At 41.2% G+C, this 14,864-nt stretch overlaps 1 protein-coding gene across 1 annotated transcript in view; it reads left to right on the top strand.

Annotated features, from left to right (window-relative positions):
• LOC111151466 (ankyrin repeat and fibronectin type III domain containing 1) overlaps positions 1-14,645 on the top strand; it is a 437,740-nt gene extending 423,095 nt beyond the window's left edge. Inside the window, exon 21 of the mRNA XM_022509473.1 lies at positions 13,840-14,645. Coding sequence (XP_022365181.1) covers positions 13,840-14,645 — 806 coding nt within the window. The remainder of the gene's footprint in view (positions 1-13,839) is intronic.
• Positions 14,646-14,864: the final 219 nt, after the last annotated feature.

Below are 14,864 nucleotides of genomic sequence, written 5' to 3'. Positions count from 1 at the left end.
TGTGGAGATGCCCAGCACATCACCTCTACACTTGGGAATTCAGTTTGAGTTTACATGGAAATGCTAAGAACAAAACCATGGCTCAGTTAACACAGAGTTCTACAAAGGACCTCTGGCTTATAAACAGAGAGAAAGCATACTACTCAAAGGCAGTATAGTGCTCTTGCCAAGGACATGTTGAGACTAGTGCTGTTTTCTAGTCAGTTAACTTAATGGCATTCAAAGCATCTTCCTTGATTCTATAGCTTTCAATAACTCCAATTCTGTAAGCTTTACAATAATAATTAATATCTTTAATAAACAGCTCTGAAATATGAGCTTGTCCCATAGGGGGCAGCATGGTGTAGCAGAAAGAACTTGGGCTAAGAAATCAGAGACCTGGATTCAAATCACAGTATTTGTTGTTGTTGTTGTTGTTGTTGTTATTATTATTATTATTATTATTTAAATTCAGTTAGCCAACATATAGTAGTATATCAGTAGTTTCGGATATAATGTTCAATAATTCATCAGCTGCATATAACACCCAGTGCTCATCTTATCACTTGCCCTCCTTAATGTCCTTCACCCAATTAGCCCACCCCCACACCCACCTCCCCTCCAGCAACCCTCAGTTTATTTCCAATAGTAAAAAAAAAAAACAAACAAAACAAACCAAAAAAAAGCAAAAAACATATCCTAGCTTTCTTTTACTAGTCTTATAAGCTTGAACAGCTTACTACATTTCAGTCTCTCAGCTTCCATGTACAGAAAATAAAATTAATAATATCTACACCTTTAAAAGTTACTTGTAGTTAAGACAGTGTATGTCAGAGATGCATGGCATTTAATGGACAATAGATTGTAGATATCATTTTTAATGTTATTACTCTTATTATAGAAAACTTCAGTGTGGGGGGGCATCTGGGTGGCTCAGTCAGTGAAATGTCTGCCTTTAGCTCAGGTCATGATCTCGGGGTCCTGGGTTGGAGCCCCGTGACAGGCTCCCCTGCTTGCTAGACTGCTTCTCCCTCTACCTCTGCCCTTCACCTGCCCCCCCACTTCACCCCCACTCATGCTCTCTCTCTCAAATAAATACATAAAATCTTAAAAAAAAAAAAAAGAAAACAGTAGTAGGGATATGAACCTTATCTATAAGTAAGTTTACATATGCTCCTATATTTTAAAAAACTCAATGTCTAAAGACCAAAACTTGGCAAATGAAAAAACTTGAGAGATAATTACTGAAGTATTCTAGGATTTACCAAATATTTTTTTAAAGAATTCTTTGAGTAGAATTTCTCAAGTATACTTTTGTAGATTCCCACTGAGCTGGGCATATGAATACCATCCCTGCCATAAGCTAGTCTAGTGGGGGAGACAATTACATTGACAATATTTCATGGTAATAGCATATGTGCTATGATGAGGATGTGTATAGGGTGCTAATGGAGTCTTCTGGATGTTTAACTGTAAACTCGTGAGATCAACAAGAACTTCCCAGAGAGAGTGACAAAGTACTAAAGGGTAAGCAGGAGTTGAGCCAAAAACAGAGGAAAGAAGAGAGCATTATAGGCAAAGGAATCAGAATGTGCAGCTGTATTGTAATTAAGGGAACTATAAGCAGTCTGGCTGAACTCAGGATCCAAAGATATTGTTCAGCCTTTTTCTCTTTTCATTACAAAAAAAAAAAAAATTATTGGCTATCCGCTGTGTTCCAGGTACTCCTTGAGGTAACAGGGATATAGTGATAAAACAAAGTTGCCACTTCCATAGAGCTTACATTCTAGAAAAAGTAACAATGAAAACATAAACAAGATAATTTCATATAGTGAAAATCCCGATGTATAACATAAAACAGGAGTCAAGATGAGCAGGGAGAATGCTGAATTCACTAGGATGGTCAGCAAAGACCCATCTGTGACAGTTACATTTGAACCAACCACAGAAAAAGGAGCCAATAATGCAAAGATCTGGAGTTGGAATATTCCAGGCAATAAAACAGCAATAGGCCCCAAAGTGGGTGAGGGATGAAAAGAAAGCCAAAGTCATTGGAGCAGAGCCAATAAAGGGGCTAGTGGTGAGAGAGAGGGTAAAGAGGAAGGCAGGGTCCAGATCAGGCAGGGCCAAGGTAAGTAGTTTGGATTTTATTCTGCTTGTGATGGAAAGCTATTGGAAACTTCTAAGCAAGGATTGATATGATCTGAATTATTCTTTAAAATCAAATCTGGGGGCACCTGGGTGGCTCAGAGGGTTAAAGCCTCTGCCTTCAGCTCAGGTCTTGATCTCAGGGTCCTGGGATCAAGCCCCACGTCGGGCTCTCTGCGCCACAGGGAGCCTGCTTCCTCCTCTCTCTCTCTCTCTGCGTGCCTCTCTGCCTACTGGTGATCTCTGCCTGTCAAATAAATAAATAAAATCTTTAAAAAAAAAAATCCAATCTGGCTGTTGTATGAAGAGACCTCAGTGGGATAGTACTGGAAGCTGGGATATCAATTACAAAACTAGTAACAGAGGGATACCAACTTTTCTGGCATGAATGTCTCTGAATATCATGACATTTACAAAAAAAAAGTTACACCAGAGGAGAAACAAGCTTGGGTGGTTGGTTAGTTAGTTAGTTTAGATGGTTAGTAAGTTAGTTTAGGGCATCCCAACAAAAAAGGATTATGGGGTCTGGAGCTCAGGAAATAGACTGGACTTATAATATGAACTTAAGAATTACTGACATATGGGGGCGCCTGGGTGGCTCAGTGGGTTAAAGCCTCTGCCTTCAACTCAGGTCATGATCCCAGGGTCCTGGGATCGAGCCCCACATCGGGCTCTCTGGGCAGCGGGGAGCCTGCTTCCCCTTCTCTCTCTCTCTGCCTGCCTCTCTGCCTACTTGTGATCTCTGTCTGTCAAATAAATAAATAAAATCTTTAAAAAAAAAAAAAATTACTGACATATGAATGATGTAGCTACAAAAATGCTTGGGATTCCCTAGAAAGAGAAGTCAGAGTAAGGAGAGGAGAATCTGGAAAGATCCCTGTGGAATGGACAGCAGGACTTCTTAGACCAAGAAATAACAACCAGAGGAAGATTAAAAAACAAGAGAGCAGTGTCACAGAAATTAAAGCATGTCAAACAATGGTGAGACGTTAAATAAAACTGAAAAGCTTCTGTTGGATTATTTTTCTTTTCAACAACGAAGTCATCTGTAATCTGGATGATAGTGGTATATGAAGGGGAGGAGAGAGAAACCCAACAGAAGTAGATCAGGGAGTAAATGGGAGGTAAAGGAATGGAACCAGTAAGGATACACTCTTCAGAATCTTGGCTATGAAAAAGAAGAGTGAGGGAGGGCAGTAGCTAGAGAGATCTAGGGTTGTAAGGGCATTTTTTTAAAGGCAAGATAGATATTCCCTCTGTTGTTCCACAATTTACATAAGTCTGCAAACAACTCTTCAATTCCCCTTCCACCTCCATAGCCCTTGCCTGCCCTCTCTGCTCACAGAACCTTCCCAGCATTTAATGTTCTCTTGGCTGCAGGGTCCTAAGGAGGTCCCCTTGGCTGTATGAGGGTGGCCTCTCCTGTGCCACAGAAGTGCCAAACTCTCATAATGGCCAGATGACGGGTTACAAACACTCTCTACTGGGAGGATCTGGCCAATTACATTTGGATTTTATTATTAATCTAAAATGTGAGCGATCATCATTCTGTTCCTTAAAATATAACTCTCTCTTGGGTCCATTTATTTCTCTGAAGCCAAGATTCCATGGGCTGTGAAACACAAAGACGTGGAGGAAAGCAAATGAAAAAATGGAACCCAGTGACAGGAAAACTGGGGAGAAACATTTAGGTCCGATCCCCTCACAAAAGCAAAAGCTTTTCAGAGCAATGAAATCTGCTTCTGCATACTCTGTCCTCTGCACTAGTGTGCTACTTTTATTTGGAAACCATTTATGAGGAGGAAAAAAATCCTATTTAGAGGAACATCCCCAGTGAGTTACCCACAGAGCAGAATTTGCAATACAATTCCATTCTGTGTGGGTAGAGTTCACCTAACTTCTGAGGAGCCTGCTGGAGGAAGTACAGTCTATCACAAAACTGCCAGCCCAAGATTCTGTTTTAAGGCTGTTGAGTACCTTGGATTTGTCTTTGTGTATCTGCATGTGTTGGGGGACAGGGGAGAGGGGAGTGGAACTCTTTAACTTAACTTCCCATTTCCTTGTGGTTTTCAAACACAAAGTAGAACTCCTCTGAGTCAATTAAAATTAAGCATCTCCCAAGGACCCAAGGGGGAAAGTTGGCTCCTAGAAAAGGCAACTCAAGGCAGGGGGTGGAACGATTTGGTCCATCACATGGGTATTTTCTCTCCCACTCCTTTTCTGTGGGTATAGTGGTCACAGGCAGCAGCAATTTTTTTTTCCAATACTGCTATTTCTCCTAGTGACGCATGGGTGAGGCAACAGAGGGGTGGGGGGCGTTGTTTCCTTCAGATGCATCTGAAGATTATTGTGATCTTCCAAATGTAAATCTTCCTTGTAACCTTTTCCCAGACAATGTTAAGAACACTATAGTATAAAATAAACAATTCAAAAAAACCAACAGGATTCTGTAGATATTATTTCTCTTGGGAAATCAGAAGGTGAACAACCCCTGAGGTTCTACCCAAGACCTGATGAGGTTTATTTTAATTCTTCATTTATAAATTATTTAAATTCTACTCAAACACACTGGATAGATTCAGTGAAGCATATTAAAAAATACAAATTTGGACAGTGGTACATTAAAAAGGTGAAGACAGATTTTCTTAGGGCAAATACTGCTTATTACTTCTGTCTTTCTGTCCTGCCATGCCCCCTGCCTTTAAGAGAAAAGCAATAGCTTTAAATCAATTATTCTTTCCTGAAATGTCATCTCCACATAACGCCCTCAAAATCCACATCAACTCTACTCTGCTGTTGTTGGCCTGATCCACAGAGACCAGGAGTTGCAACACCCATTACAATGGCAAGAAAGCCAAGCTTCCTAAGCCAGCACTAATACTATGGGCAGAACTTTAATCAAACAACTCCTGGGTCAGTCAGAGGGGAAACTCAAGGTTCTACCAATGCTAGCCTGCCCAGTGGGCCTTCTAAGGGAAATTGAGGAGCACAACCAGGTTTATTAAAATAACAACTAGGCAAGGTGCCTAAAATGCTTAATGGAGCATATGGCCTGGATCTAGGGATGGAAGCTGCACTTTGCATTCTTTTCCAGGAAGAGAGGGAGTGGCAGTGGCCTAAGTCCCTGGAAACTCTCCTCAGTGCCCTGGCTGGCATCCTGGAGATTTTCCCAGCTTGTTCTGGGAGGGGTATCCCACTCTAAGCAATAGGTTCCACTAAGTCTTATAATAAATAATACAACCACCATGGAAGTCAAATATTTAGATTCCCACTAGAACAGTGTTTCCCAACTGTGGGCCCATGAACCTACAAGATAATATTTACCACTCCATACCCAAGCCCATTTTCCTCTCCTTGGGTATGACAGTTGTAACTAGTTCTTCTTTTAATTTATCTCCTATTTCCCTTGCTCTTAGGAGCTATGGTAAAGAAAGTATATCATTTACTAATTCACTGCTAAATCAAGGCTGGGAAATACAGACTGAACTAGATCATCACCAGCACAAGACCATACAAGAGAGTATTATTCTCCTTTATTATCAACAGCATTCTCACAGCAAAATCTTGGAAGTTAAAAAAAAAAAAATCTTGGAAGTTTATCTGATTACTGGTTTGTATTTTAATATGTAATATTCACAATATGTTTTCTAGTTACTCTCTAAATATTGAAGGGAAGAGTGGCACTTAAAGTATTTCTAACAACCTGATTTAATCACCACAGTACCTATTGGAGACAGGCAATGGATTACATACAGGCCATGGAGGATGAAAGGTTCAGAGGCACTAAGTGATTTGCTCAAGATCACATACACAGTAAGAAGCAAGACAGGACGTTACCCCAGGTTTATCTGATTTTAAGATACTTGTTCTTTTTGCTACAATTAGGCTGACTCTTAAGTCAAGCATCACCAAATATAAAGCTAAATGATTTAGGTGATTATTTTCAGGAATTTCTGTGGCAGATTAAGTAAATTAGCTCCTTCCAGGCTGCTTTCAGTATTGTTTTTAAGAAGCAATCAAATCTCACAACTCTTTTTATACTCCCAGATTTCAGTATTTGTTTTAGTTTTAATCAATTCAACATACCTGAGAACTTTGTTGAATGCACCAGAGAAACAGAACAAGAGGCTAATGACACAGTGATGATTAAGTCACAGTCTTGTTAGGAGGTCCTTATGGCCTACTATCCATGTTCAGATTAGATGAGCAGAGATAAACAAGATACAGTGCATGCCCTCTAGAGTTCATGGTTCAATAATGGAGATAAACATGTAAATGAGTAGTTTATAATAAACCTTGATAAATGCAATAACAGAGATATGAATAAAATGCCAGAAGAGGTAAGAGAACTAAGCAACTAACTGTACCTGCGGAAATCAGCACAGGTACTTCCTGAGAGTCCCAAAATATGATTCCCCATTGAAAATTAGAAGCTCAGACCTTTGAAGAACACCTTCATATACTCCTTAGTCCCCTGCAAACAATAAATGCTCAATATCTGTATGCTGAGAGGTCAAAGTGCAAACTGCTCTACCTGACTTTGGATCGGAAGGAGGAAGAAAGTGTCATAGACTCCTCAACAGCTGCTTGTAGTTAGTCATTTTTACTATCAGACTTCTAGGGGATTGAATGGTGACCCTAAAATGGTATGTCCAAGTCCTAACCCCTATAACCTGTGAATGTGACCTTATTTGCAGACGTAATTAAGGATCTTAAGATAAGATCATCCTGAATTATAAGGGTGACCCCCAAATCCAATAATAAGTGTCCTTATCAGAGACAGAAGAGAGTCCATGTGAAGACAGAAGCAGATACTGGAGTGACGCCACCACAGACAATGCCAACAGCCACCAGAGCTGGAAGTGGCAAGAAAATACTCTTCCCTAGAGCCTCCAAAGGGAGTGCAGCCCTACTGACACCTTGATTTCAGACTTCCGGCTTCCAGAGCTGTGAGAGAATACATTTCTGTAGTTTTAAGCCACCCAGTGTGTGGTGATTTGCTATAACAGCCACAGGAAACTAACATAAAACCTAACATGTTTCTCTAGCAGCGGCAACATCAAGAAGTGCTTATTAAGAGTTTAATTAATAGAACTCTGTGTGGGTCCCACACAAACTAAATTAGATGAACCAGGCCCCAGCCCTCAGGAAGCTTCCATGGAAAGCCATGAAAATGCTAACGTGAACAGCAGTAGGCAGGTCTTTGGAGTGAGACAAATCTGCATGTGAGCTCCTATCAGCTACTTATCAGCTATGTATAAATTTAAAAGTGTAATAAGCCTAAGACTTAATACTCTCATCTGCACAATGGGAATTGTTATACACATTAAATAAGATGAAGGACCTACACTACATAGCATAATGGCTTGCCCACAGTAAGCACTAAGAAAATGTCAGGTATTGTTATTACTAGTGTAGGCACAAATGAATACATGTGGCCAGCTGAACAGAAACACTGATCAGACAGAGAAGCTCAACTAAATTCAATTCTCTGGATCTTACTTCCAGCCCAATTTCAAATCTTCAGTTAACTTCTCTTCCTCATCACGCAGAGAGCACCTATTGCTACCACCATCAAAAACAACCCATAGTTCTGAGACCCTGTTACTTGCAATGCCCAATTTTTCTCACAAAAGATGAGGAAAAGTGCTGTCTAAAACTTGTTTTAAGATTATTAAAGTCCTTCAGCCCAAGACTTTATTCAATTCTCTTTTTCTAGCATGAAAATCTATCTATATCTATATTCTTCCCCACCTCATGCCCTTCTGCTCTTTTTTACTAAAAACCAGTGCCAGCACTGGTGCTCACAAGTGATCACCCCTTCTTGTTATGTCCATCAGCCTACCATTCTTGTATCTTCAACGGTTCCCTTCCAGTAGTTCTTTCATCTCTACCCACAAACATCTTCCCTCAGCCTTGCAACCCAGGCTCTCATTCCATCTCCTCCAGGGTATCTTGGCCAATCTATCCAAATTAAATTTACCACCCCTTCCACTGCCCAACCCAGCCCAAATCTACCGCCTAACCCTGCTGCACTTAACTCTTCCAGTTTAAGGCAGACACCGCCATTCAGACACTGAGCCCTGAAACCTGCTGGTCATTTCAGGGCCTTTACACTTACCTCTCCAAGTTGTCTAGGACTCTTCTCTCAGACTTTCACATAGCTGATTCCTTCTGATCCTCAAGGTCTCACCCAGACTCCCTTCTCTACAGGGATTCCTCCCTTGGCTACATTAGCAAAAGAACCTTCCTCCCAAATCACTCTCTACCTGAAACCCAGTTTCATTTTCTGCATGGAACTTTGCACTATCTGATATTAATCTTTTATATTTTTTGACTTATTTTCTTAAACCACACACTGTGAGCTGCTTAAAAGCAGATACCCTATCTGCCTAGCATAAAACAGGTGCTTAGTAAACGTCTTTGCATGAGTAATTTCCCTGGATTTCTATTTTCCTCCACATAACCACTGCTCTTGCACAGCCCTACAATCTGAAAAAAAAAAAAAAAAAATTAAAAGAAACATAGCTTGGACCTCAGACTCCTGGCTGGCCTCCCTTCTGTCTATTTCCTCCTCATCCAGTTCATCTTACATCTTACCTGCTACAGAATTATCCTAAATCACAGCTCTCAACTTGTCAATTACTTCTTCAAAATTCTTCAGTAGCTACCCACTGGGTACAAAATTAGGTACAAACTCCTTATCTAAGATTTACTATTCTCTTCTGGCTCTCCCCTACCTTTTAAAAAATTAATCTCCCTCTTTTAACCACTTATTTTGAAATAATTAGAGAAACAGTAGGTTGCAAAGAAATGTACAGGAATTCCCATGTACCCTTCCCCCAACCTCTCCAACATCAACAACTTAAACACAGCTCTCATACAACACCACAACCAGATCTCACTAGTTATGCAGATACTTGTCCACGCATGTGTGTATGCAGGTGCATGCGCTCGCGCACAAGCACTCGGGCTTACTTGTATAGCTGTGTGCAGTTTTATCGTATGGATGGCCGTGGGTAATTACCACCATAACCAAAATACTCAACTGTACCATCACCCAAAACTCTTTCTGTTCCCCCTTTATTGCCTTACTCATTCCCCCCATCTCTATCCCTGCTACTATTACTCTCCATCTCTGTAATTATTTCACGAATGTTACATAAATGGAATTCTTTATTTTTATTGGTAAGTAGTAGTCCATAGTATGGATGTGCCACAGTTTAACAATCCATCCACTGAAGAACATTTGAGCAGCTTTTGGTTTGGGGCTAATACAAATAAAATTGCTATGAACATTCATGCACAAGTCCTGCATGGATATAGCCTTCATTTTCCTAGGATAAATTATTTAGAGTGCAATCACTGGCATCTTACTTTTGTAGTCTGATTTCCCCCAAATTCCTGTTCCCATTTTATAGTCAAGTAGGGCCATTTGTACTGTTCTTCTTCCTCTCTGGTTTCTAATCCTCTCATTTGCATATTAATAGCTGCCTAAACCACTTTTTGAAAGTGGATGAAGAAATAAAACAATTTAGAGAATAGGGACAAATGAGGGAATAAATAATAAATAAGAGATGATAAATAAGTAAGAGATGATAGAGTACCTTATCAATCCTGCCCCAATGAAATGCAATCTCTTTCCTGTAAACCTACATATTTGCTAAACTTCTCTTACAAAATATATGTTCTCCTAGTCTCATGGATGCATACATGCCCTAGACTTTCATTAGAACAGTGAACTCTCTGGAGATAGGTCATTTCTTATTAATTTTATATTTACTTGGGCATCAAGAACAGTGCTTCTGTTAGAGCAGGAGCTCAAGCAAAACAGAATCTTCATTGTTGACTGAATGGATGAATTAAATATATCTGCCCTAAGAGGGCTCTGATCTAACCAGGAATCCAGGATGTCATATTTGCATTAAAAAAGACAACTAATAATATAAGTCTATACAGGCTAAATGCCAAAGGATAATAGAAGCAAGAAGTGTTAGAGAAATGCAGACAAGTGAGCAATTTTTTCTGGGATAGTTGGGGAGTGTTTCTTAAAGAAGGCTACATTTGGGGGAACCCTTGAACAGATGGGTAGACCTCAGAAAATTAGGAAAGGGAGCCTTTTTAGTAAACATGACTTAGAGAACAGTAGATGGGTTGATCTTCTCTGTAGCTGCTGGACAATATTCCATAATACAGATGTGCCCAAATTTTTAAACCATCCTCCTAGTAAGACATTCAGATGTGCATCAGTTAGGATTATGTTTGGATCCATGTCACGAAAAACCCAAATAAGAGTGTCATGAACACAAAACACTTTATTTCTCTTGTTTGAAAGAAGCCCAGAGGCAGACAATTCATAGTTGGTAATGTGGACTCCATGGTCCTCAGATTCCACATTCCCTTTTTCAGCTCTAACACCCTAGCATGTGGCTTTTTTTCCCTAAGGCTGCCTCATGGGCCTAGCCAGCTCTCTTTATGCAGCCTTCCAGAAGTTTCATATAGTACTTTCAGTTCTAACTCATTGGCCAGAACTTAGTTATATATATGGCCATACCTAGCTGCAAGGGAAGCTGAAAAACTGTGGTCTTTTACATGAGTGTATCGCTGTCTCAAAGAAAACTTAAGATTTGTAACCAAAAAAGGATAATAAATATTGGGTAGCGGCCAACAGTGAGAGAACAAAACTGAAATCTTGCCCTGCCAATGAGTAAGCACATACATCATCTTCCACAGTCAGGAAAAAGAGAAAGAAGCACTTCACGCCCTGACCGTGAAATAAACAAACAAGCAAAAAAAAGGGGGGGAGGGGTTACATCTGGTTCTACTTCCTAAAATAGAAGAAACCTTAATCCTGTTTGTGTAAATTACTAACTCCTTAACAAAACAAAAATTTTCCCTGAAGTCTGCAATATTCTTATGATAATCACATCTGATTTTCCACCATGAACAATATAACTATAACCTTTAATCCTGTGGGTTTTTACTTTAAATACCTGTTGTATTTTTCAATCAGCAAGCCAGTCCTGAATTTGGACTCCCTTGCAGAATTTTGCAAGTAAGCGATTTTTCTTTTCTCAAGTGATTTTTCTTTTCTTAATACTTTGGTGCCTCTAAGTCTTCCTTTCACACAGCCTCAGCCACAGGATTCTTTCTCATTTTCCCTATTATAAATCACACTGCACTAAACAACTTGTAAATGTCTCCATGTATACAGAGTGACAATTCCTCAAACACAGATATCTAAAAAAGGACTTGCTGGGACAAATGATGTGCACATTTTTAATATAGTGTACCAGAACGCTATCTGAAGAGCTGTGCTAGTTTATATTCCCAGCGTCCTTCTGTGAGCGTCCCTGATTCCCCACACATCACCAACACATGAGATTATCACTCTTTTCATTTTTACCAAATATGATGGGCAAAAACATGTCCTGTTGTTTCAACATCCATTTCCCTGACTATCACCTAGTTAGTAATTATAGTCTATCTAAAGTTGAATATTTTTAGTATGTTTATTGGCCATTTGTATTAATTATTCTTTGAAGAACTGATTCTCATCTGCCCATCTGGATTGTTTTCTTATGGATTTACAGAAAATTTTGGATATTCTGGCTATTAACCTTTTGCTACACATAATATTACTGTTTTCTTCCAATATATCACTTGCCTTTTTACTTTGTTTATAGTATCATGTGGTTTACAAAGTATTAAACTGTGATGCAGTCAAATTTGTCACTTCTCTAACTTCTAGGATATGTCTTGCTTACAGTGACCATGCCACCCTAAAATTACAAACATACTGTCTTCTGTTACTTTTAGGGTTTGCCTGTCACATTTAAGCTAAATGATATTTATCTTTATATATGCCATGACATAGGATTTTTTCTAATTATTTTGCTAAAGGGATAGCCAGTTGTCCCAACACTATATCCTGAATAATCTGTTCACTTCCCTACATTGAAATGTTATTTTAACCACGTTATCACACAGAATTATCACTATTTGTAGACTTTACTTTTCTGTTCTACATGTCTATCTGTCCATTTATACACCAATACTACAAAGTTGTAGCTACCAAATCTCTAGTATTTTTTGGAGGTGCCTGGGTGGCTCAGTTGCTTAAGCGTCTGCCTTCAGCTCAGGTCATAGTCTCAGGGTCCTGGGATTGAGCCCCACATTGGGCTCCCCGCTCAGTGGAGAGCCTGCTTCTCCCTCTGCCACTCCCCCTGCTTGTTCTCTCTCTCTCTCTTTCTCCGTCTCCCCCGCCCCGCCAAATAAATAAATAAAAATCTTTTTTTAAAAATGTAGTTATTTTTTGGTATCTGGTAAATCAGCTCCTCCCTATTGTATCCTTGAAAAAGGAAAAAAAGTTGGCTGCTTTCATAAATTTTCTCTTCCAGATGACTTTAAACATAAGTTTACTAAATTCTACTTAAAAATCTTAGAGATTTTTTTTAAATTGAGATTACCTGATTTGTAAATTAGCAATTTTTCATTTGCTTTTTTAAATTTATTTCATTTATTTGAGAGAGAGAGAGAGAGCCGCAGGAGAGTGACAGAGACCCTGGAGCCGACTTAGTGCTGAGCATGGACTCCGACACTGGGCTCCATCTCACAAACCCAGTATCACCACCTCAGGAGTCGACCTCTTAACTGACTATGGCACCCAGGTGCCCCCAGCAATTTTTCTTTCTAAGAGCACTTGCATGTTTTCAAATACATATTTTTAAGAGCACTTTCATGTTTTCAAATAAATATATGCTTTCAAAATCAGCATGTATTTACCAAGTACCTACCTTGGGCTGAGTTCCATGGGAAATTCAAAGGATTTAAAGACAGTCCTTGCCCCACCAAAATGTACAACCTGGCTGAAAGGAAGAAAAAGATATAAACAACTAGTGCGTTAAATGACAAATATCTAAGAATTAAACTTCTGGCTCATTTATGGTCACTATAGTATGCACTTTGAGGCTTATTTTTGCCTCTCATCTTACTTCTGTTTTTGTTTTTTCTTTGGCCTTACTTTTGCTTTTATTTTTTTCTTTTTAAACACCTGACAACTGGGGTAAATGTTTATAAACATAATCAATTTCTATTTTACAGTCATCCTAGGGAAGAAGTTCTATTATCATCCCCAGTTTACAGATAAGAAAACTAAAGCTCAAAGAACTTAAGTAACTCTCCCAAGATCACAGAACAAGTAGGTGGAGGATAGCTAGGATCTGAAACCCAGTTAACCTGACTTCAGTCCCCATAGTGTCACCTCTTCTCCGCACCCCCAACCTTTTAAGTTCCTACTACTCTATCGAATGCAAAAATTATCTCTGAAATAAGGATAGGAAATGAATGAATAACATTCAGCTTTCTTTCCTGTTTCATCCTCTCTACACATGTCCAGCCAATAATAAAAATGCACATGGGGAATAAGGACACATTACCCTCTGCCACTATCCAGGTTGGACCTGTCCAAGTTCCTCTCCCTCCTTTCCCTTAAGCTAAGCACAGGACCCACTACATAATTTACAGGGCCCTGTGCAAAACCAAACATGGGGCCCCTTGTTCAAAAATGATGACTACCTTCAAGGGGCAGAGAGACCGTTCAAGGAAGCCCAGGGCTCTTTTAGGCACAGGGGTGGGGAGGGCTCAACCACACAGATCCTACCCCATGAAGCAGGCCCAGGCTAAGAGTTTCTTTTCTAACCCGGGTCTCAGGCTTTGCAGATTCACAGCCCTGTTCTGATGAAGAAGGCTGCTCAGAAGTCTTCCTCCCCACCGACAGCGACTACGACTCCAGTGATGCTCTGAGCCCCCGAGACCTGGACCTGGTGTACCTGTCATCACACGACATCGCCCAGCAAACGCTAAGCGGCCTAAGTGGCAGCGCCCCCGACGTCCTGCAGGTGCATGACATGAAGAGTCCTCTGGGGCCGGGTCAGGACCCCCAGGGCCGGGTGCTGGGGCCAGACCCTGACCACTCGTGCGCCGAGGTCCTCCACAGCCTGACGCTGACGGGCTTGGCGTCCAAGAACCACGCCAAGATGGCGCCAGGCTCGCGGCCGGCGCTGGGCTTCCTGGGAAAGCAGAAGCCGGCCAAGCACCAGCACTACGGCGGCTTCAGCCGCCATCAGCGCTGGCTGCGCATGCACAGCGAGACGCAGTCGCTATCCCTGTCCGAGGGCGTTTACACGCAGCACCCATCCCAGGCCTGCGGCCTGGCCCACGATCCTGCAGAGGCCGAGCGGCTGCGACCAGCCCCCGATGGGCCCCGGAGCCTCATTCTAGCTCACACCACGAGCCTCCCTGAAGAGGGGAAGAGCAGCCTCCAGGACCCGAGGCCCGCCGTACGTCGCATTTACGTGGAGCCCTACTCTGCGGCGATGGTGGACTCAAAGCCCTGGGCTGCCTTGAGCCCACCCCCAGGAAGCCACTCTGGCCTGCCCAGCCCCACGGGTCCGGAGATAAGCCCTGAGGGCCCGACCACATCCCAGGTGTCAGAAATACTAAGCAGCATGCTTTAGGGAGGGTCCCCTTCCACCGCATTTCCCATCACCCTCCCTCCATCCCGCTCCCACTGTGTCTCCATCCCTTTTCAAATGGTTTGAATGTTAAAACTCCAAAAGTTACAGGTTCAAGGCCCTCTTTTTTAGGAAAGAGTTGGGTGGAGGTGAGAGTTGCCAGTGTTGTTCCCAGTTCAGGGCATAGAAGAGCTTTTGTGTCAACATGGAGCCCTAGACACA

The sequence above is a fragment of the Enhydra lutris genome, unplaced genomic scaffold (assembly GCF_002288905.1).
Source record: "Enhydra lutris kenyoni isolate GAN:26980312 unplaced genomic scaffold, ASM228890v2 scaffoldscaffold26, whole genome shotgun sequence".
Taxonomy (NCBI): Eukaryota; Metazoa; Chordata; class Mammalia; order Carnivora; family Mustelidae; genus Enhydra; species Enhydra lutris.
This window is presented reverse-complemented; position numbering and strand designations above follow the sequence as displayed.